General features: G+C 34.4%; 1 protein-coding gene across 4 annotated transcripts in view; it reads left to right on the top strand.

The window, feature by feature from the left end:
• The window catches only part of LOC114326889 (carbonic anhydrase), a 471,397-nt gene that overhangs the window by 112,875 nt on the left and 333,551 nt on the right, over positions 1 to 24,971 (top strand). The window contains exon 1 of one of the 4 annotated variants that reach the window (XM_050652601.1): positions 3,014 to 3,126. The exons of 2 other annotated variants lie outside the window; for them this stretch is intronic. In XM_050652601.1, the coding sequence (XP_050508558.1) occupies positions 3,098 to 3,126 (29 nt within the window). In that variant the 5' untranslated portion in view covers positions 3,014 to 3,097. Of the gene's footprint in view, positions 1 to 3,013; positions 3,127 to 23,184; positions 23,299 to 24,971 lie in introns of those variants that run through there. One more of the 4 variants, XM_050652596.1, reaches the window with a different exon arrangement.

Genomic DNA, 24,971 nt, shown 5'->3' with positions numbered 1-24,971 from the left:
AAATTTTTATCTAAAAGAACCCCACATTTTTGTGTGGTATCTTTTTTTTGGTATCCATTTCCGAGTTACATGGAGAAAAAGGAAGATTTTCAAGGAAATTTAAAAATGCTCTGTATAATTTGATCTTATATTTTTAAACCGTTCATTTTAAACCAGTTCAAATTTTTGGACATAGAAATAACACTATAATAAAAAGTATTGTAAAAGTACAACGATGTGTTTTAATTCTGATGGATGAGGTATTAAAAAATATACTTCTCATTCCTTCTTAAAATACATTAGTCATCAATTATTATTTTGTAGCATATCTCGCTTAGTTTGAATGTAATCGACATTTAATATTGCTCATTGATGAGGTATTAAAAAATATACTTCTCATTCCTTCTTAAAATACATTAGTCATCAATTATTATTTTGTAGCATATCTCGCTTAGTTTGAATGTAATCGACATTTAATATTGCTCATTTTAAATGCCTTTTCAAGCACTACAAAATTTATTAGTATCATTATACACTTAAAACCGACCATTTCTCTATTATTTCAAGTTGAATACACCGATTTGAGCATGCACCAAAAAATCAAACTCTTCTCACCTACCATATCTCTTTTTGTATTATAACTAGAAGATTTATGAAGGAACGAATTTTTTGTTTTTTTATAAGGTAAAAAAATATTTTGCATAGTTTTTTTGTTAGATGCATAGTTTTTAAATAGCCAATTTTCAACCACGAATAACTTGAAAAAGTATTGAATTTTCAAAAAATAATTATAGAACAGTTTTTGCTTAGAATTAGGTTCTCTAGCCTCTTCCTTGGCTATTTTAATCAAAAAAAATTTTCACCCCCGAAAAGGGGTGGAAACCACCCCCAAGATAAAAGCGCACATCGTCATAGGGTAGACTTTGTTTCTTAAGCTATTCCCTACTTACAATGAAAATATCGAGTAAATCAATGTAGTAGGATGGAATTCGGAGCCAAATACCCTCATTGACTGCCCTAATATTCTTATCTTCTAAATCGATAAATCTTTAAGCTTAGTGATAAGAGCAGAAAAAGTGACAGTCATAAATATAAACGCGTGTCTCGCACTACTATTTAGTGTTTGTATTCTATACCGAGCAATCTCATTACTTGTTTTAATTTGTTGAATTGTATTTAGAGTAAAAATGGAAAACGAGTACTCTGAGTTAAAGCCAATAAACGCAGGGGTTCCACAAGATAGCGTTTTTGGACCAGTACTATACCTTTTCTACACATCTGACATTTCGGCGAGGGAAAACATATAACTAGTCACATTTGCTGATGATACAGCAGTCCTGACAATAGGAGCAACTATAGAGAAATCTACGATTAACCTACACAATGCAATTAATGGCAGAGAACGCTGATCCAAAAAATGGCGTATAAAGTTTATTGGACTGAAATCAGTTCATATTTACTTAACTGACAAGAAAATCAATAATCTTCCAATTATCTTAAACCACAACATTGTTCCTAATAAGAAAACAGCGAAATACCTACCTGGGTTTAAATGTAGACGTGAAACTCAAATGGAAGGAGCATGTTAAAAAAACTAAACAGTTGAAGATAAAGTACGAAAATATGTTAGGGATGGCGGTTATTTACAAAACACCGGTTTTCGATTATACCGGTTTTTTCTACCTACGGTTATAACCGGTCAAAAAACCGGTTATTCCATAAACCGGTATTCGGTTTTTTTATTCATAGCCAATACCCAATAGGTTACATTTACATTGCGCTTTAGTTTGCGATACTCCATTCGAATAGATATCAGTCAGTATAGAAATCAGTCATCAGTGATGTGAAATCGGTTTCTCATTTACGCGCGGGGAGCGAAAAATTTTCCCATTTTTTCTCTGAATTCAGTATTTTTTCCACTTATCCGGTTTTTCACCGATTATTACTCTTTAAAAAGAAAAAACCGGTTATAACCGATTATTTCCTAGGAAAAAACCTTTTTTAAGGTTATAACGGGTAGGTTTTTCCCATCTTGGAACAGTGATTAACTCCACAGGTGATTACTTTCAAGAAATCAAAATCAGAATAGAAAAGGCTAGAGCAAGTTTTAACAAAATGAGAAAGTGCACAAGAGTTTTGATGTTGGAGCTAAGAGTTAGGTTGGATAGGTGCTACGTTTTCTCGACTCTGTTTTATGGAATGGAAGCTTGTACCGTGAATGCGGCATCAACGAAAAAACTAGGATCATTCGAGCTGTGGGTTTACAGAAGAATTCTAAAAATATCGTGGACAAAACACGTCACAAACAAAAGGGTTCTGAGAAACAACAATAAAGAAATGAAGATCTTAAATACCATCAAAACAAAAAAGTTAGAATATCTCGGACATATTACACGTAAAGAGAAATACAATTTGCTCCAATTGATTATGTAGGGAAAGATTCAAGGAAAAAGAAGCATAGGGAGACGCAGAATATCGTGGCTGCCCAACTTGAGAGAATGGTATGGATGTAGATCAAATGAACTTTTCAGAGCAGCCGTCTCTAAAGTACGAATAGCTGTGATAATTGCTGACCTCCGTCGCGGAGATGGTACTTGAAGAAGAAGATTGTATTGTAGTCACAACAAAGACCTACGTGAGCAGTTAGTGAAAAGCAGAGTCAGTGCTTTGCTTCCTAAACAAGGAAGTGGGCATTTTATGTAAAAAAAAGCTGGGATGGACCAGGTGACACGTAGTTTACAAATTTTAGGAAAATTAGGTTAAAAAAAATACTGATTGATCTTGTGGGTGTCTTTTTATTGTTTAAATAAAAAAAAAGTCATCAGATTTAATTTTTTTCTCATCCCATACAAAAAAAATAGATCTTTTGACTACATTGTATATAGTCCATTCACATCCTGGTGTGGATTTTTTAAAGTGATGCTCCAGCCGGAACAATCTCCTTCCGTATATTGTTATCTTCTAACTAAATCGATAAACCTTTAGCTTCAGCTTATTGATAAGAGCAGAAAAAGTGACAGTCATAAATATAAACGCGCACTACTATTCAGTGTTTGTTTTCTATTCCGAGCAATCTCATTACTTACGTTTTAATTTGTTGAATTGTATTTAATCAACCATGGATCCCGACATGATGGAAGAATTTATGTAAGTTCAGTTTAAGTTTAATATTTTTATATAATTTTGGCCTTTAGTTTGTAAACTGTATCCTGTCTTTTCTCCCAAAGCAAGTGAATCCTAGATGTATCCGTTGATTGTTTTTGTCATATGTTTGAGTAAACCATCATGTTCATGTATTATAATATATATTTAATATTATTTTTATTTGTTTAAAATCGGTGCACAATACTCTAGTAAAGGAAGAAAATAAAATTTAACCGTGTTTAGGACATCTCAATAGCCAGTTATTTGTTGAGTTTTTCGTTAATAATATTAAAAACATATAGGTCTGGATCCCGCGTATGAAAAAAAAGTTGATTAATAGCAAGCTGAAAATTTGTTAATAGCTTAAGGGTGTCTAGTCGGATAAACTTTGATATATGGGAACAATGGAACAGGGGCAGTTTTAATTGTGGAACAGGTTAAAAATTTGGAACGGTCAGACCCCGAAAACGGCACATTTATTTTGTCCGACAGAATAGACTTAAACTCTCCGAACAGAGATTAAACTCTCATGCAAAAATCTGACTGCTACTGTCATAATTCCTGTCATTTGACATATTCTACATGTTCCACATTTTTGCATGAGAGTTTAATCTCTGTTCGGAGAGTTTAAGTCTGTTCTGTCGGACAAAATACATGTGCCGTTTTCGTGGTCTGACCGTTCCAAATTTTTAACCTGTTCCACAATTAAAGCTTCCCCTGTTCCAGTGTTCCCATATATCAAAATTTGTCCGACTAGACACCCTTAAGCGATTAAAAAATTTTCAGCTTGCTATTAATCAACTTTTTTTTCATACGCGGGATCCAGACCTAATACGTTTTCTGTAGAAATTTCGGTGTACATAATATTTTATATTTTGTCAATTTGGTGCGAAAATGCTACTTTCGAATTTCTGCTTATTATTAAAAGGTATCTATTTATAACTAAATATGTATTATAAACATGTTATATGTTTAAGTATATTTAATGATAGATAGATATATATTTTTTATTTAGCTTAATGCCTCGACAACTAATGGCCATTGGCATGGTATAGTAGATTTTTCCAATCAAGTATATATATGTAGTGTAATGTATAGTGTGTGTGTGTTAAGTAAGTGTCTTGTTACTTAGCAATGTCGACGTCATTGTGTTTGTAAAGAGACGCTAATTGTATCCGAACTTATGCGGTTCCTCTGGTGTGTACCGGTCCCACAAGCACAAAAATTGTTTTCAAATGGTAAGCGAAATAAAAAATCCTGCAAAATGGCGTATTTTAAACTTTTTAAAACTAATTTTTTGCTTCAAAAATAGCAAATTGCAAAAATTGTTTATAACTTAACAACTTAACAATTAAAAATTAATCTGCACTTTTGTGATTGCTCTCAAAGAGGAAGGGGCCTATGGTGCATACCCGACCCTTAAAAGTTAAGGTCGATTCATCGATTAGTTTAAAAGTTATTCCCATTGTTATTCCCAGAGGTCATTTTTTATATAATAAAACGCTTAAGATGCGGTAACTCTACTGGTGGGCGACTACGAACTCCCCCACACTACCTAGGTACTTAGATAATATTTTTTTGAACATATATAGTTTTTATTTTACTTTATTGTATTCAAAAAGGAACCCAATTCCCAAAGCATGAGCTAAAATTTTAAATAATTAAATAATGAAACTAACAATATAATCGAATCATCATCATGGCTTATTCACTCCTGGCGGAGTGTTTGCCGCCCTTTTGGGCTCTCTGATTCATTTGTTGCGGAGAATCAGTCCGCTGTTGTCTTTTATTATTATAGCAGCGTGTGTGACTTGGCTTTGTCTACAACTTTCCTCCATTCTTTCCGGTCCTTACAACGCTCCTTCCAATTGTAGATTCTCAGCTTCTTTATGTCTCCTAAGACTTGATCTCTCCATCTTGTTTTGGGTCTTCCCTTTGGTCTCTTTGTTGTTGGTCTCCAGCCAGTTATTCGCTTTAGCGTAGAGTTAGCTCTTTCTGTGTGTCCCAGCCACCTGAGCCTCTGCGCCTTCACGAACTTGATTATGTCTTCACCCTGGATGACTTCTTTAATTTCTTCATTTGTTAATCTTCTAAATTCGCCTACACTTATCCTCACCGGTCCCATTATTCGTCGATTTATATTTCTCTCTAAAATTTATAATCTCATTTCATCTTTTTGTGTTAGGCACATCGTCTCTGCACCATAGGTGATCACTGGCCTGATTGCAGTCTTGTAAATTTTTAATTTGGTTGTCTTACTAATGTGTTTTTCTTTCAAGAATTTTTGGTAGTTCCAATAGGTTTTATTACCCAGTAGGATGCGTTCATTTATTTCATCCGTTCTATCATTTCTGCCATTCACCATCACTCCCAAATATTTGAAACGGTGTACTCTTTCAAATGTATATGCTCCAAGCTTAATTTCTTTCTCGATGTTCGTATTCTCTCTTGAGCACTTGAGGTATTTCGTTTTGCTTTGGTTTATTACTAGCCCTCTCTTCGTTGCTTTTTTATCTAGTATTAATATTATATTCTCCAGGTTTTTTAAATCTCTAGTAACCAGTGCAATATCGTCTGCATACGCTATCAGTTGGGCTGAAGATTCGATAATTGTTCCCCTAATTTTGGCTGCTCTTACTGCACCCTCTATGGCAATGTTAAATAATGTTATTGATAGGGAGTCTCCCTGTCTGACACCTACCTCCATTTGTACTTCATCTGACGGGCCTTCCCTTGTTAAGATTCGTGCTTTGGATTCCTTCATGGTCATTTTCGTTAAACTTACTAGTTTTTCTTGAATGCCTAGTTGCTTCATATCATTAATTAGCTCCTCCCTTATTACACTGTCAAAGGCTTTCTTGTAGTCAATAAACAGTATATGTAGACCTATTCCATGCTCGTAACTTTTTTCGACGCTTTGCGTTACAACGTGTATTGCATCTATTGTTGACTTACCTTCTCTGAATCCATGTTGGTATTCACCTATTTTTGTTCTCGTTTCTTTTTCTATTCTTTGTCTGATCAAATTAGTTAATATTTTGTACATTGTATTTGATAGCGTGATTCCCCTGTAGTTAGTGCATTTCGTCTTGTCACCTTTTTTAGGGATTGGTGTTATCAGACTTCGGCATGCGTTCTTCTTCCCATATTCGTTCTATTAGCTTGTGGATTCTGTGGGCTAGTTCCTCTCCCTCTTTCTTGAAGAACTCATTTATAATGTCGTCTGGTCCTGCTGCTTTCCTTGTCTTTAATCTGTTTATGGTCGCCAATGCTTCGTTGTATGAGGGAGGCTCTGATTGTTCTCATTCCTATTTTCTGTTTGTTCTTCATTTTCTGCATTTTCAGCATCGCCTGTCTTTTTGAACAATTCTCTATAGTGTGTTTCCCATTCCTTTTTTCCAATATTTGCCGGTATCTTTTTCTTATTCTGTGCTTTTATGTGTTTATATAGTCTTGCATTATCGTTACTATTAGCTTCGAGTTCCAGCAGTAAGTCTTCAATCCATTTTTTCTTTTTAGTTCTGCAACATTTGTCTGACTCTGTCTTTTTCTCTTTATAGTGTAGGAGATCTTCTTGTTTCCCTGTGGCCAACCACCTGTGTCTTGCTTGGTCCTTGCCTTTACTAGCTTGCTCGCATTCTTCATCGTACCAATCTTTTCTTTTATTGTCTTTCATTAGTCCTATCGTCTCCTCTGCTGCTGTTAAAATACTATCTTTTATGTCTTCCCATGTTTCATCTATGTCCGATGGTTTTAGGACTAGTAGTTTTTCTTCCAACTTAGTGCAGAATTTTCTGTTTGCATTATTTGTGTTTAGTTTTGACCTATTCCACCTCTTTCTTTTCTTTCTGTCGTTTTTGTCTTTAAGTATCTTCAATTTCATGTCGCCTATCACCAAAATGTGATCCGAATCAGCATTGGCTCCCCTGTAGGACCTCACATTCTGTACAATTGTTCTCCATTTTTTTGAAATTAGGATGTGGTCTATTTGGTTTCCGTTTGTCGTTCCAGGTATTAGCCACGTTACTTTGTGCTCTTTTTTGTGCTTGAATTGGGTGCTAATAATAAAAGTATTGGTTGCTGCTGCTAGATTACATATTCTCCTGCCACTGTTGTTCGTATTTTGATGGATCGTTTCTTTTCCTGCGATTTCTCTGTTCGTGTCTTCTTTCCCTATCTTTGCGTTAAAGTCTCCTAACAGGATTAGTATGTCGTTCTTTGGTATTTCTTCGTACAATTCTTCAAGTTTCTCATAGAATTCATTCTTTTCTTCTTCGGGAGCATTCTCTGTAGGTGCATATATATTAACAAATGTTAAATTTGCTTGTTTATTTTTTATTCTTATATATGATATTCTTCCATCAACCGCTTTAAAAGTAATAATCTTGTCGCTTACGCTATTACTAACTAGAAAGGCGGTTCCATTGCGACCCTGTTTGCTTTCTCCTGCGTAGTACATTGTGTGGTTTCTTCTATCGATCATCCCTTCTCCTGCCCACGTTATTTCTTGTAGCGCTATTATTCCCATCCTGTATTTTGTCATTTCTTTTGCCAACTCTTCCATTTTGCCTGGTCTTAGAAGTGTTTTGATGTTCCACGTTCCTATTCTTATTTTCCTGTTTTTGTCTTTTATTTTATTTTTGTTTGTTTTGTTTTTGCGTCTTTTCTTACAAAATATTTTAATGTCCGTATTCATTGCCAACTCCGTTATACTGTCGCCGTCTTTTGTTATATGTCTGTTAGTTTTTTGACGTAATTTTTATCAATTTTCTGCGTGGATCTATATCATTAGATGGGGGATCTGTCGTTTATTGTCCTAGCGTTACTCTTCTTCTCTTCATTTTCTTCCAGTAATTTACATCCATGCCTTCTAGTTGCTCCAGTGAGACTAGTTCACCATTTATCCATAATTTGTTGTATTTTAGTGCGGCTGTGTGTCCTTCCTGGCGTACCATTTTCATGTGCTGGAGAAGATGCTTCCTTTCTTGTAGTATTTTTTTCGGGAAGTCCTCGTTGATATATATTTTAGTTCCTCTTAGGTTCTTAGCAGCCTTCAGAATTTCCATTCTCGTAGCTTCCTTTTTCATTTCTAATAAGATGGGTCTGGGTACATTTTGGGGATCACCTTGTCTACCTATTCTTCTCATCTCTACCAGTTCTTCATCTAGGTTTGTTTGTACGTCGATTTTTTCCATTATCCCCTTTATCTTAATTATCATCTCTTTTTCGCTTTCTGTTTGGTTTTCTTCGACCCCCTGTATTACTATGTTTTTTCTTCTGGCTTGTCTTTCCAGTAATTCGATTCTAACTTCTTGTTCCGTGATTTTAGTTCTCATTGCTTGGTTATCTGCTTTCAACTGGTCGTTTTCTTTATTTAATTTATCCAGGTCTACTTGCATTTTATCTATTTTGCTTTCGATGCTTACATTTCTTTCATCCATTCTCTCTAATTTTTCTAATATCTGCTCCATTGTACCGCGGTAAGGGGGTCAGCCCAATCGACTTGGCGGAGCGTCAACCCTTAGCACTTTGGAGTTTTACTCGGATATAGATTTTCGTATTAATGATTCGGCTTTATTGCAGAAATTTTTCAATAGCCGGCAACGTCGCTTTTATTTTCGACGGAACTTCACCTCTTATCGGAATGTTTTTGTCTGTTGTTTATTAATTGTTTGAGAGGTTATTATGCTTTTTGCAATGCTTACTCACTAGTTTCTGCTGAATTTTGACGAACTATTTTTATCGGGAGCACTGTCGTCTGTCTAAATTCACTATAGTTTGTTTGTATTAGTTTATTTTTCACTTTGTTACACTAACTTTTTATATTTTAATACGGAACGTATTTTGACAGTATCGTTCAAGTTCAAGCCTCGATGCCAACTCCATAATCGAATAAAGTTTATTTATAAATCTACATTAACTTATATACAATAACAAAAACTACAGTTAAACAATAACAATGCTTAATTCTAATGTCTGATTAGTGATTAAAATAAGTAAGAGTGAACACTATAATATTTTAGATTTTAAAAGTTAGCTGCATAATAATTGCAAACTGACTTAATAAAGTCTAATTTAGTAATGTTTACATTTAGCATATTTTCAGTAGTAATTGCACAAGAGCTCTAAAATTATTTAATTTTTCCCGAGTATCACTTTGACAGTTTTGTCATTTCAAAGTGTCACGAGGGCAAAAATTCTATATTAATTTTAGAGATCGAGTGCAATATGTGTTGCGATTATTTCATGAATAAAACTGTTCAAAACCAAAATTTTATTGTAATTTATGTATGTAAATACAAATTGGTACAATTAAACACACAGTTGTTATAAATATTTCACGGTTGAAATTCATCACTTTTATAATTTTTAAAACATTAATTGTCATTAATGTCACTGAATGTATTTTTTCGTAGCAACGAAGGGCATCTGACGTAATATACTTGACGACGGGAAATTATCAAAAATTATCGAAATTATGTGTAATTTTCACGTATACTTCTGCTTGAAAATTTAACAAATTGTCTGTAAATTTAAATATGTCAGGATGTGATTTATAAAAACATTCGTTAAATTTCGAGTGAAATGATTCACATGCGTTTGTAGTAAATGATGAGATCATTCATCATGAGATGATGAAGTTGAAGCCGACATGTAAGGTGGAAATGTTGAATCTTCCGTTAAATAATTATCAACTAGGTAATCACAAAATTGCAAAACTCAGTCATCTTCTGGCAAAATATTAAAAAGTTCATCAGAAAAAAGTCACCAACATCATTTGGATCTAAATAAGGAATGCCGAAAAACAATTTTAAATATTTTCCAATAACAGTTTGATATTTATATTCCGAGGACAAACCTAAATTTTGAATTTTTCGGTACCAATTTTGTGTTAAATGAAATTTGCAACAAAAATTAATAATGTCGGGCCACACTAACTTGGCTGCATTTTGATTTGCTATTTCAAAATCAGAAATTATTCGCTTCGGTTTGAAATTTAAATTCAAATCTATATATTATATTGTTATTAATGTATCAAAAGTACTTTTATACGATTGCTGTGATTTATTTGGTAACAAACAAAATACTAGAGGAACATAAAAACCATTTTTGTAGCCATGTATAGTAAACATCTGACAAAAATTTAGAACATTTAGAACAGTATTGAAAAGTTCCATCTACGTACAAAGAATCTACATTACACAAAAAACAAAGATTTGTGAAACAATTAAAAATTGCGGAAATATTTTTCGTATATAATTAAAAGTTTTCACCTGTATTTGTTTTTAAATTTAACTTCAGTAACACTTGTAGAGCTTCCTCCTGTGACTTGGGCAATGATGGTGTGGATTTTCGTCTTGCAGCATAGATATTTCTTCGAACGCAAGAAATGTATTTCGTCGTTAGCGGTAAATTGCTGAAATTTTCCTTCCTTAATTCCTTGTGGACAATCTTTAAAGGTCTTTCACATATATCTTCTACAGCGTTCCTCTTTGTAGAAGTACTAAAAATTTGCCGGTCAACGTGGATATCTGGAGCATGATTATGCTACACCGATGCTTTTTCAAGAATAACGTAATTTTCATCACCTTCCTTTGTGTACACTTTTTCTTGACACCCTTTTTTGATGCATCGCCACTTCCTTTGTGTACACTTTTTCATCTTTGGAGATATGGGCCTTTGAATATTTATATTCATTAATTATTAATAAAAGTTCTACCTTTTGACTAAACATAGTCGTTGGATTCGCCATTTAAAAGTTAAACACTAACGGACAAAACCGGCCACTATACCGTAATACTTGCAGCTGAAGTGAATAACTGAAAATATTTATATTCTTACTTTCAACTATAATCAAGTTTGGAATTTCCGGTTATTAAGACTTAATCCCCAACTTTCTCGGCGATGGAGCAGCAGGTACTTGGGATTAATGGGCCCAGGTAGTTCGTGGAGCAGTTAGATAACGCCGCTACTGGTACCGTATGAAAGGTGAAGACTTTTACTTTTAATGTGCACCAAAAATAGTTAAAAATAATTTTTTAACCAAATATCGTTTTGTAAAGTCATTACCTCAGTTCTTCTGTAGAAGTTTCCTTGTTGGCTCCTAAAATTATTGATTTTAATTTTTTTCCTTAATTTTCTTATTTCGATTTTTTGGATTTATAATTTTTGTTCTTATTTTTTTCTGTTAATAGACTGACTTAGACATGTTTATTAGGGTGGGGCGAAAACAAGGAAAAACAATTTTTTTTACTAATTGATATGTCCTAAATGCGGAAAAGTGGTTAGATATTATTGCAAAACGTTATCCAAAATTTGGAATTTATAGAACGATATCTTCCGGTGCCCCCAGAACTTAAAAAATTTAGAAATAAAAAAAATTATTGAAAAAAAAAATAACATTTTTATTTTATATTAATGTTGTTTTTGCTTGTTTACAACTGAGAACTTACTACAACATAGTTTATTTAATTATTTACTGTAAAGTTTGAAAAAAATCGGATTTTGTTTCAAACTTAGGTAATACTTGTCTTGATAAAACTCGATTTCTTATGAATCCATCTCTTGCTTCAGCTCCACAAACCAATAATGATGCTTCTGTCTCTAGTTTGACACATCTTTCCACTGCTTGCGAATGAAAAGGAAATTTAGGAATTTCAAATTTATTTAAAGTCGTGCCATCAATCATTTTTCTAAGTTCATCTGTTGACAATACTTTTGTTATTGGTGGTTCTGATATTACACTAGTTTGCCAATTAATTAAGTCAAAATACTCTGGCTCCAAAACTTATAGTTGGAATTTTAAACTGGCGAATTTCCTTGGTTTCTTGCCCATTCTTAGACTTTAATATGCGCCTCAAACCTAGCTCTCGGATGTGGGCTCGTTTATCACCCAACATGGCTACGAGAATATTCTCTGGATGTGCAAAATATCCATTACCTTGAATGACTTTGTTCACTATTTTCTTTAGTTTTAGTGATAAATGTTGCGAGAATTGAATCATATTAAATAAATGAATTGGCCCATATTTAACTTCTAGCTTTACTTTGATTGAAAACCAAGTGGGAACATACACATTTTGCAGATAAGTTGCCAAAATTTAAATCGGTAGACAGATTTAAAGTTCCTACATAAAGTCTGTTTGCTGTTGTAATCCATCTCGAATATGCCATCTTTACCGGTTGTCGATATTTTAAGCTTTCTGAATGGTACCATTACTTACAGCTTTGCTTATTTCGTACAAATATTTTTGGTCTGTACTTAATGTATTAATATCTACTTCAGGAAGTTCACTTTGAATTTTTCGAAATTCAAAAACAGGTAGGGTTTCACAAATTTCTAAAAGCTTTTTTATTTCACCCGAAAATCCGGTAGATCCTGCGGTTTCTCCATCTAAATACTTCATCTAATGTGGTAATGGTAGCTCGTTTCCATCTAAAAGACAAAGAGAACCACTGTAATGGTTTCTTAATTTGAAGTTCTAATTTGCGAAATGCACCATTGTGAACGCCAGTATTTACCGCTGTTCCATCGCATCCAATTGCAACCAAAGTAGAAAAGTCACATTTCGATTTTAAGAAATTGAATAAATTGTCTGCAATATTTTTTGCCGAACCAGATTGTAAACTAAGATGTCCAAAATACCCAGAGTTTGGTTCTGAAACTAACACAATATGTTACAATATGTTCTTCGGTAATCAACTATTCTAAATGGGAAATAAGCCACAATTTAACTTAAAAAATGATTTTAGTTTTAATTCATGAGAATTTTACTGTCACCGTTGCATTTGGTTGTCTTTTTAAAGACAGATCACATGCTATGATTTTTTGCGACGGATATTCCTGAGTTATGGTTGATTTCATGTAATCGAATGAACTATCTTTCAGTAAAGTAGTCCCAGAAACGCAACTCATAAATATTGGCAAAATCATTTTAAAGCCTTCTACTTTAAAATGTAAAATATATGTCTGAACTGCCGATATAAATGAGTCAGATTAAATAAATTATAGCAGAATTTTTTACTAAGCAAGAGAAAGCGTCTATTCACAAATGTGGGTGGGGGCACCACTAAATAACATCCGATTAAGCAAAGATTTTAACACAAGTTAAGATTCAGTCCTAGGCCACTTTTCCGCATATAGGCAAATTATTATTTGAAAATCGATTTTTTCGCTCCACCCTAATGTTTATGCACTTTTGGATGCATTTTGTGCACTGTATATGCAATTATGCATTTTCACCTATTTTTCTATTGTAGACTATTTTCCTGAAGTCATCCGGAACACAATGCAAAAAGTTGTAAGTCGATTGGCGCTGTATTAAAAAATCGATATTTTGTTCTAAATGCCCTGGTCTATACAACTAACCTAGCCTAATAAACAAAAGCAGCTGAAATTATTATTAAGAAATATTTATGATATAAATATTTATGTATAATATAGCCATTATACACAATAATGGCTATTTAAAAATTTGCGGTTAGTTGACGGAAATTTTTATAGCTAATTAGTATACCAGTGTAAACCAGATTTTTAATACATTTATACGAAGTAGTAGTTACGAAATTGGTTTCTGTGATAAATTTAGATGATTATCTGCATTTTCACAGACAATTTAACATAATTATGTATATCATGAATAAAAATGCATGAAACTTTATAAAATATACCATCGTAGTTACTGTTTCTGAGGGTATAAGTGGACAATGATTTTCAGTTGTTGTTTTATGAAATTTAAGTTGGATTTATAGTTTGACGTAGCGTAGACGTAGACGCAACGGAGACGCACTGGAAAAGATCAACACCGAATTTTGTGTACTCGTGTTTATAAATGAACGCAAGCGCCTGACGGAACGTAAGAGAAACGTAACGTAACGGAAGAGATGACCAACTTTCATCTTTTACAGTGCGTTTCTTCCGTCTGGCCAATCATAAGGCAGAATTTTGTTCTGTCACTCAAAGTGGACCCGCCCCGCCCCTCATCCCTTGTGTTGTGTAAAAAGTTGATTGTCAACATATTCGAATTTTGTTAATTATTTGTTAATACAATGGATGTTAAGTTATTAATTTAATAAAAATATATCATAGTCATTTCAATATATCAGATAAATATGAGTTGTTTATTAGCCTAATTCGTGGTTATCCACACATATTATACGATAGGTAAATCCAATAAACATTTAAAGACCAGGAAATGAAACAAAATAGTTGGAAATCCCACGGCATGCGGCACCAAAGAGCATACTTTCGTTTATTTCCTAATCCATGTAACACACAAAACAGATAAATATTATAATAAATAATAGTATAAGTATAAATAAATAAACACAAAGTTTGTTTACTGTTCGTATAATTTATAGGCTATGTTGTTGAATTAGAATTATTAAGTCATTGTTTACTCTTTCTACTCATGCGCAAAAATTCCGCTACGTCGATCTATAAATTGACATAATATTTTCTTCCGTCTCCAGTCCGTTTCTTACGTCTACGTTGCGTCTACGTCTACGCTACGTCAAACTATAAATCCAACTTTAGTGTTATATTTTCCATTAGTATCGTATCTAGTTGTTAAAATATGTTCTCTATTTTTTAATTCATGATTTTTATGTTTTCTCATACACTTAATAGCAAGATAAGCTAGGATTAAATACGTTTTATTATCAGATCCCTGACATTAAGCCCCGGCGCAAATTGATCCTAAGCGAGACACAACCTGCACCGGCGAACTGTGTGGACAGTTTTGTGAAGCACGCTTATAAGTGAGAGACCGCAAATTGAACCCATCCTACGATCAGTGCATGCGTTCGCAGGTCTCGCTTGGGGACGTTTGTCATTGGCGTACAGTTTTCTTGGGTCGTGTGACGCGTAACTCACTGCCAGTTGTTTATTTTTACTTGTTTTTGTTTGCGAGATGGACGTATCTGAAATGAATACGGATGGTACCTAAGTACAATTTATTGTGATAAATCAAAATATTAGCATAGTTCAAATCACGAGTGAAAACTGCTTTGTCTTTGTCATTAAATTCTGATAACTTTTGGTAGACTAAATAAGCGGCGATACGAAATTAATAATCAAAGTTATGCCTTTACAATAACACATTATTAGAAAAATAAGGTGAGAAATGATTCATGTTGCTTAAAACCGTGATCGATAAAAATATCGTATTACCCTCAAATTCAACTTGTCGGCATATTACATTTTTGTTTATGCTTATAGCGGAGGGATTATTAAATAACTCTAAGATTATTTTAAATATTATGTAGGTATTATGTGCAGAAATAAAATACTCAGTGTAAGATATCTTTTTGTGCACCCGCTTATGACCAAATTCGATGTTTTCGAAAGTCACACCTCTACGACTACTAGGGACGTGTAAGATATTTTTAAAACGTTACGAGTTAGAAGTATGGAAATACCGATTTAAAGTTGCCTTTAAAGTTTTTTAAGATACACCAGTATTTTGTAATCAGTATTTGTACTCAGTACCACTAAGAACCGGTATCAAAAGTAACCGTTACATCTCCGCACTAATTTTGCCCGTCTCTATTCGTCATAGCGGCAGCCAACGCCAACGGTTGGGTCGGTTTTTGTTTAATATGCGGTGCGCTAGAAAAATAACTACACGGGTCACCCGTCCCGCCGGCGCAGCTTGTGTCTCGCTTAGGTTCAATTTACGCCGGGCGTAAGGCACGTATCCACTATGTTGGTGCTCCTCGCTCCTGCAACTGCTCCACATAGTGGATTTGGATACCTTAGCGCTCCCCTTCGGTTCAACAGTGCTTGTTCCGCCTCGGTGCTGCAATCGGTACCCGTTTGTCCGTAGAGGAGCGCATGCCGTATTGATTGAAGCAGTTGCAGGGATCACGGAGCCAACATAGTGGATATGTGCCTTTAGGATTTACATTCAATCAAATCAGGTTCTCCTCTTGATTCTATGAGCCCTTGTCAATGCGTGGTGACATTCAATATATTACTAGCTTGTTGTCTCTATTTGGCTGCGATCTTCTGTCAGATGGACGGCTTCATAATAGGGATTTTCCCACCAAAATCTTAATCTGGTCTGTCCATCGTGTTGGACATTTACCTCTCGGTCTTCTGTCTTCTACCTTTTCGTCTACTACTAATAGTTCCATAGTTCCCGTTCTTCTGTCTATGCGGCCGAAGAAATTTATATATGCTTCGTTTAGTTCTTTTAGTAGCCTATCTTTTATATGAAGCTTCAGAATTGACAGGTTGGTTCTGTGTTCTCCCAGACCACGAGTAGAATTCTTGTGTAGACCACATTTCTAAGTTTTCATCTTATTTCTATCGGTTTTTTTAGGTGGTTCATCTAGTACTTATGGGCAAGTGGGAAAAATAAGGGTATTAATCATGTATCAATAAGGGCATAAGTGAGTTAAAGTGAGCCTAATTATAAAAATTTGTCTATTACTTCGAAATTCGCCACTTGATAAATATGTGTGAGGTGTGGTGTAGAGGTAGACTCAATAAAAATTTGGGCAATCCTTAATACCTTAAGTAGGGATTGCAATCCAGCAGCATTTTTAATCCAGCTGGATTTTTGCAAGATTGGCCTGAATCCAGATGGATACAGCGCGGATCCAGCAAAATGTGGAATCAAAATAAAAACACGAGTTTAATGTTTTTTTGTCTCTATGCTAAATGTCTAAACAACAAAAACATTAATTGTTTAGTTTTTTGAACGTGATACCTTAAAACATAGGCCTTACCTACTTCGCACAGAACTGCACATATAGCCGGTTGCGGAGAAGGCCCTCCCGGCCTCTGTGCTGGTCGGTTATAAGGTCATCAAATAGTCATAGACCATTGACTTACGATCGCCTTTCACTCCTTCGGTATCATAAACCTCCATTTCCTTTTCCAAAATCTTTTCGTAATCTTTTTGAGAACCAGTTTTTTTTGGCTATAAATGTTTTCTTTTTCTCGTTTCAATTCAATCTCAAGTTCTTGTTCCAAAGTAAAATTCCCGGACTCCGGATTAGTTAGCCCGTCTTCTTCCATTATCTCTTGCACTGGTTCCACAGTTACTTGTTAATTTGTACGAATCAACAAATTTTTCATCTCTTCTCGCATTGCATTCTTTTTCAGCATGGGGAAGTAACCAGGATTGTTTAGTCCTGCGTCATACTTTTTTGATTTTGTAAATACACTAATGTACCTGTAATCTCATAAAGACGCCGTTCCGTGATTCTGTTGCGTAGTGCTTCCGATAGATCGGCATTAAGGCTAGAGTCCTGGCTATTTAGTTTGTCTAAGGCAAATTTCATGGTTTTGTCGGCCGTTATCAAAGTGGACTCTATTCTGCAAAGAGCTTCTACAGCCGGTTGAAAGTGGCAGTTAACTCATTGATAATTGACCACTCGCCAGCAGAGAATTTTATCGCAGAATCAATGTATATCAACGCTTTATTGATGCAAACTTGTAAGCTATAGAAACTTTCCAGCATATTGAGCTACTGCCAGCGCGATAGAATGGCAAGTTTGAATAAAGCTTTGAGCAAACATAAATAAATGAGCAAACTCACGTCTTTGAATAAAGAGGCTAATGAAGACATTAAGTAACTTATTTTGAATTTGACACGTTTGCGGATCCGCGCTGCTGGATCCAGCACGGTTTGCTGGATCGAGCATGTAAAAAAAGCGCTGGCTCCAGCTGGATTGCTGGATGCTGGATCCAGCAATTGCAATCTCCAGCCTTAAGCAACAATAGAGTTGATGACCGATATTCAAAAATCATTAGATAAGTATATACATGACAATGAAACATCGCAAATAAAAACAGAAGGAAAAACAGAAAAAGATAAACAGAAAAGATAAAACTGCAAAGGAGGGTTAGACAAGGAGATTCTATCTCACCCAAACTATGTATTTACCTTAGTTCTAGATCGTCTAGAATCTAGAAGATATGTTTTGAACTTTAGAATGGGCAAATAAAGGAGTGACGATAGACGGCGAAAACCTAAACCATCTGAGATTTGCCGATGATGTTACGCTAATAGCAAAAGACAGAGAAGAATTGCAGAGATACTATTGGACCTAAATACCAAATCAAAAGAAATAGGTAGCTACTTAGGGTTAAAATTTGAGTTATCAAAAATATGTGTTTTATCTCGCCAGGTATTACCTGTCCTATACATTTGTAAAAATGTCTTAAAAGGATGAATAAATATTTCTATTTCTATTAATGACGCACGGGTAAAGACTCGTGGACTGAAGTGTATCTTAAATATTACTTAAATTCAAAACATACCTTTTAATTCGTGCCATTTTGAATTCTTTATTTTAATATTATATGAAATAAAATTGCTGGGGATGATAATATCATTAACTTATTTGCATGATAATTACATATTATGTATAATATATTTAGTAATATAATACTAATTTAGTACAAAAGCTTCTCGCATTTCTTTCATTATTTTATGTCAGTCAAAAATAACCTGCAACCTTTCTGTCTACCTCTAAACGTTATTATTGTGGTCTTTAATTTTTTATAATAAAATTAGATAATGTGTATTTTACAATTATTTAAAAAATATATTTTTTGTAGATACTAAAAATACACGTGATATAGGAGTAGAGGGGGTTAGTTTTAAACCTCACCATGTATCACCGGACACGCGCCAACTCGTAACTCTTAATGACAAACTTTTTTAAATCAAAATGTACACCGGCCAATTCGTAACTTTTCTACTACCTGAACAACTCGCAACTTTATACAGGTGAATTCGAAACCATTGTTTAATTCTAATACCCCACGTAGTTGTTAGGTTAAAAGGTAAGAAATAAATTTGAACAGTAACGGATTAAGCCAACACGGAGCACATAGCCTATTATTATGTAAGCGAGTGGTTCTTGGTTTGCTTAAAAACATGTTGTGTATTATATGTACTTATAAAAACAACATTGATATAACAAAAATTGAAATCTCTTTTGATTGAAACAATATTATATGTATAGACCAGGGCGGATCTGTATAAAACGTCTATTTGTGGATGTGCGAGGTGGCATTCGGATTTTTGCAGATAAAGTTAGGTGACAACTTCAATAATAATAATTGACTTATGCTCCTTCTCAAATATGCCCGGAACATTAATAAAAAAATTAAAATATTTAAAAATTTCGAAAAACATTAATTTTTTCCTACATTGTTTGCTTATAACTTTAAAACGATTCATTTTGGAGCAAGGTCGTAGGGAATTAAAGTAAAGATAATTGAATTTTTTATAATATACGACTAGTTAAAAATGTCTTAAATTATTACCCTTTCTGCAAAATACCAATAAATACAAAATAAGGGGGCAAAATAAGCCTCTTTTTATTCAGTGTTTTTCAACAACTTTGGATGCACTTAGAACCTTCGTAATTCGCACAGAAAATCCTTATAACATACTTAAATCTTCCACCAAATTTCATTAAAATCTACCTGATAGATTTTGCATAATAATTTTGCAATCTAAATTTTTTTAAAAAAGTTCAAATTTTTTAAAAACTTTCTGAACAGAAAGTAGACCATTTAGAAGTTTGCTAATTTTTTGACATATAAAGAGGCTCCCTACCGATCTAATACACTTTACAGAATTAAAATCGGATTATCTAAGCGGCCTCAGCACTGTTTTTAAAGTTATAAGAGTTATTTTCCTAACAAGTGCAGAAAGTCATTCTTTTCCGCACGCGACTGCAGTTTGCCGAACGACGCGAAGCGGGAGTTCGGCAAGCAGTCGAGTTGCAGAAAAGAGACTTTCTGCAAGAGTTAGAAACAATATTTTTTCTAAGAGTCTTTAAAAAATTACCAAATCTTAATTAATTAATTAATTTAATATGAAAATACATACACAAATTAATTCTTTGACAAGGTTGTCAAAACGATCGTGGTTTCCATGACGATAATTCAAAACTCTTATTGTGACTGTTATTGTCTACCGATTTGACTTTCGAATATTATGTCAAAATAATTTTATTTCATCGAATTGTCGCGGTGATACAGTAGCGATCAACAGGTAGCCAAAACGCGTTCCAAGATTGTGGCTGTAATTTTGAATATTTTTTCGAGATATTTGGCACACGTATTCGTAATATAATAAAGAATGGCGGTACAGAGCCCAATTTGAAAAATATATTAATATGTGGAAATTAATTTGTAATTGAATATAATATTAAAAAAAAACGAGCCTGTACCGCCATTAAGAAGAACAAAAAAATACACTTTCTTCAAATAAACTTTTTTATCCGATGCCTAGATTTTGTGTCATTTTGGAACTACTAATGAAATAAAACATTTTAGTAGTTCCAAAATGACACAAAATCTAGGCATCGGATAAAAAAGTTTATTTGAAGAAAGTGTATTTTTCTGTTCTTCTTAATGGCGGTACAGGCTCGTTTTCCACACATTAATATATTTTCAAATTGGGCTCTGTACCGCCATTCTTTATTATATTACGAATGCGTGTGCCAAATATCTCGAAAAAATATTCAAAATTACAGCCGCAATCTTGGAACGCGTTTTCGCTACCTGTTGATCGCTACTGTTTCCTCTTAAACATATCTAAATATTAGTTTATTGCATGTATTATAATTACTTTAAGGCCATATTAACATATCTAAATTAACACGCGTGCGTAAAAGTAAAAACCGCGTGCGGAAAAGTAACACATTAAAGTAGACATTTTTGCACGCTCGTAGAAAAACAATTTTTTGGCTTATAAAAAAATACAGTGAGGACGTTTTAGTTGGAATAAATTCATTTTCTCGAGAATGGGCGTCTCTGGAGATAAATCCCGAAATATGTAGGTCAATTTTTATTTTTAAATTCTAATTCTTTGGTATACATATCATACTAGTGACGTCATCCATCTGGGCGTGATGACGCAATCGATGATTTTTTTAAATGAGAATAGGGGCCTATGATAGCAGGCCGTATGATTCCGTCGTTATAACAGGTTGCCTTGCAACCAGATGCACAACAGTACCATAAATGTTTTCCACTTTTTAGCACTTTCTTTAATTGAAATTTAAAATTATTTACCACCAATAACTTACACCCACGTGCACTCATTACGAAATCTGTTATCTGTTACAAGAATTTCAGTAATTTTCACAAAATTTATTTGGATTTTCTCTAGTAACTCTTCCAAGAGACAATACATAAATGATGAATACCTTTTACACCACCTTCAAAGAGAGTAATTTTTACAAGTACATACCTGGAATACCGGTATTAAATTATCAACATAACTTAAAAATGAAAGTTACTAATTCCCCAGTAGTTAGTGGGTTATCGAAGAATTACCTGCGCGCCAGAGTTACGAGTTGGCCTGTAATTAGGATGGGGGATTAAAATAGTTAAGAATTCACCGAGACCCGTATCACCAAGGGGGAGGGGGGTTAAAAAATGCCAAAAAAAACATCACGTGATTAATGGACGGCCCCTAATGTACTGCCCCTAATGTACTGTAGCTATACCCCATTCCACGAATATACGACTATTTTAAATTATCGCGACAACGAATATTTTACTGTGCAAAATATGAAGAACCAAAGTAATTTGCAAATTACGTTGTTGTTTACTTTAATAATTATTAGAGCAATTTACTTTCGTATTTTTTATGTTGGGCACTAAAATATTCGTTGTCGCGATAATCCAAAACAGTCGTATGTTCTTGGAATAACCAACACCAGTTTTTTCAGTAGGAATTTGTGATTGCTGAAAAATAATGAATTTATTTATTAATCTAAATTTTATGTTAAACATTACCATATACAAGAAACGCCAATGGCTTGTAGTTTATATAATACAATAAAAATTGATAAATTCGACCGTTACTTGATGGAAGTTCATTTTATCTAACAATAAAACACTGAAAACGTTTGTTTTATATACTCCCACAAAATTTATTATAACTATGTGACTGTGAACAAACATATGATGAGTTCTCCGTATATCATAAACCTACCCATACTGACACAACTATACATTCACAATTCATCATCCCCTCCTACACAACACAAATTAGCAGCCTACCATAGTATGATACATAGACTGACATAAATTCTGAAAACTGAACATCATTAAACAAATAGCAGTAAACAATGGCTATAATGAACAAACAATTAATAAAATTTTAAACCAAAAACTCCATAAGAAAGCCCTGAAATTAGTCTATCCACCACCTTAGAAAGAACCCAGTACCATCTGCTCTATCACATATACTGGCAAGATAAAAACAAAAATAGCCAGATACATAAAAAAGAAAGGAATAACACCAGCTTTCAGAACTAACAACAACTTCAGCAAATATATTAAGAACAATAAGAGCCGAAAGAGAAAGCAACTACAGAGTGGTGTCTACAAACTAACTTGTGATGACTGTCCTAAAACTTACATCGGTCAAACTGGCAGAATGTTTGACAAACGGATAGCACAACACAAAAGGGCTTTCAACAATAGAAAAACAGACACTTCTACATACGCCCTTCACCTTCTAGGTCATAATCATTCTTTTAATGAAGAGTTTCAAATTCCGCATATTCAAAATAAAGGCCTTAAGCAATCTTTATTAGAATCTATGGAAATTAATAAATTAAAAAATACAGATATAATTCTGAATGACCATTTCGAGAAAAACAGCTCCCCACTCCTCAACCTCATCAGTTAAATACTTTAAAAAGGCAAACGCATAGTAATCACTTGAGAAAGGCACTCTGCTGAAACAGCTGTAGTCACATAGTTATAATAAATTTTGTGGAAGCATAGAAAACAAACGTTTTCAGTGCTTTATTGTTAGACAATAAAAATTATTTAAAAAATACACTTTGCTTTATAAGGGATGTTGAACAATATTTTATGGCTAGCATCTTTGGATTTAATTACTTACACCATCGTCCATCGCCATTCAAAACAAAACATAATAAAAAACCATTTTGACAACAGAAGATAGGATAACCCTGTAATACTCATTCAGGTTTTTTTAAATCTTATAGATGTCGACATTCACATCCATCCATACATAAATTAAAAGTTTCGCGTTAATAATTATTATTCAGTCGATGTTACGTCGCGTACGAAGTTAGTGTTTTATATCAAGTTCAACGGTGCTCGTGCGTTATTACCGTAATAATGATGGGTGTAATGGAAAGTGTAGACGATGAAAGGTATTTATAACCAAAATTTGTATGTTTTAAATATTGTTCATAATCACCATCATAGCATCTACACTCCCAGCGGAACGATTGCCTCCCTTTTTGGGTTCTTCCAAAGCAATTGTCGCGGGGAGCCCGCATTAATGCCGGATTTATACTCAGCCATTGCCACTGCTGTTGCCGCTGCCGGAAATATTGCCTGAAATACGATATCGACGCGAGTGAGGTGTTCACATCAGTTCCTCGCCAATGTCCTCACAACTCATTTACCGAACGACTCTCAAGAATGGAATGTGACGACAGCATCGCCTTGCTCACTTACTCACTTGCCGCTTTGCCGGCGGCAAGTGAATACTTACTCGCGCTCGCGCTGCCAGTCCTTTGACCTCCATCACGAAAACCGACTTTTTGGGGAGCGCCGTGCAATGGCAGTACCATGAGCAGCAGCAGCGCGAGTGAGCTATTTACGCATTCACGCTGCCCACTTCCCTGTCCAAGAGGACTGAGTGTAAATGCGGTATAACATTTTATTTTTACAATTATTATTGGTTGTGTAACTTGGCATCTTTTACAATAATCCTTCATTCGTTACTGTTTCTGCTTACGGTTACCCATTTTCTAATTCCCATCTGCTTTTAGGTCTTCCCCGTGGTCTGCCTGATACTCGTTTCCATTTGCTGATTTTCTTGATAACTGCTTTTGGATTTTTCCTTTCTATATGCCCCATCCATCTGTTTCTCCTTTCAAAAGTTCTCTTACTTCGTAGTTCACCAAATTCATTATTACCTAAGTTTAGTAGGCCTGCTATTCTCCGAATTATTTTTTGCTCTAGGATCCTCAATTGTTCTTCATCTTTCGGTGTCAGACATATTACTTCAGCACTGTATGTGGTTTCTGGTCTAATTGCTGTAAATTTTCAGTTTAATATTCAGAGTAAGCTTCTTATCTTTGAGGAAGTTGTTCTATTTCCAGTAGTTTCTGTTTCCTGCCAGGATTCTTTCATTGATTACCATTCTTCTCTCACTACTTCTGTTGAGATAATAGCTATCACAAGATGACAATAGGACGTCATAAAGAACAATAGAACCGCCTAAACAAAGAGAATGACTACTACTATTGGTGCTGGTTCTAAATATAATATATGAGGATATCTACCTGTACCTGTAATAAAGGGGGTGGGAGAGGGATGTTTAAACACTAAGGTTTAAAGGAGGTGTCATTAACGAGTACTAACTATTTATTGAGAGGAGATATATACAAAATAGAGTAAGAACAAACCGGAGAAAAAGAGAACATACAGAAAACAAAAATGCGTGGATGCAACACTAGTGTTGATCGAGAGAAAACTACTACATATAACTAGAATAAGTACTTACGAACTACAATGATATTGTCTGTCCAAAATTCCACCACTGTCTAGGCTGAGCAGGCGATGTGGCAACGGTGTGGGTGAAGGCAACGGAGTGTTGCGTCTTCTTCTTACTTGGGTTTGAGAACAGGTGAGTGATGATGCCTTGGCGAAATCTTTTGAGGGGACAACAGTGTGTTGCAAACACCTCGTACTGGAGCACCGAACACACGTTTCACTTTTGAGACACTGTAAACTTCCTTGACGGAACGTGTTGAGGGAGCGACAGGTGTGTCGCATCCACCTCGGACTGACTGTGACACACTGCTCTGACCCT

The sequence above is a fragment of the Diabrotica virgifera genome, chromosome 6 (genome assembly GCF_917563875.1).
Source record: "Diabrotica virgifera virgifera chromosome 6, PGI_DIABVI_V3a".
Lineage (NCBI taxonomy): Eukaryota > Metazoa > Arthropoda > Insecta > Coleoptera > Chrysomelidae > Diabrotica > Diabrotica virgifera.
This window is presented reverse-complemented; position numbering and strand designations above follow the sequence as displayed.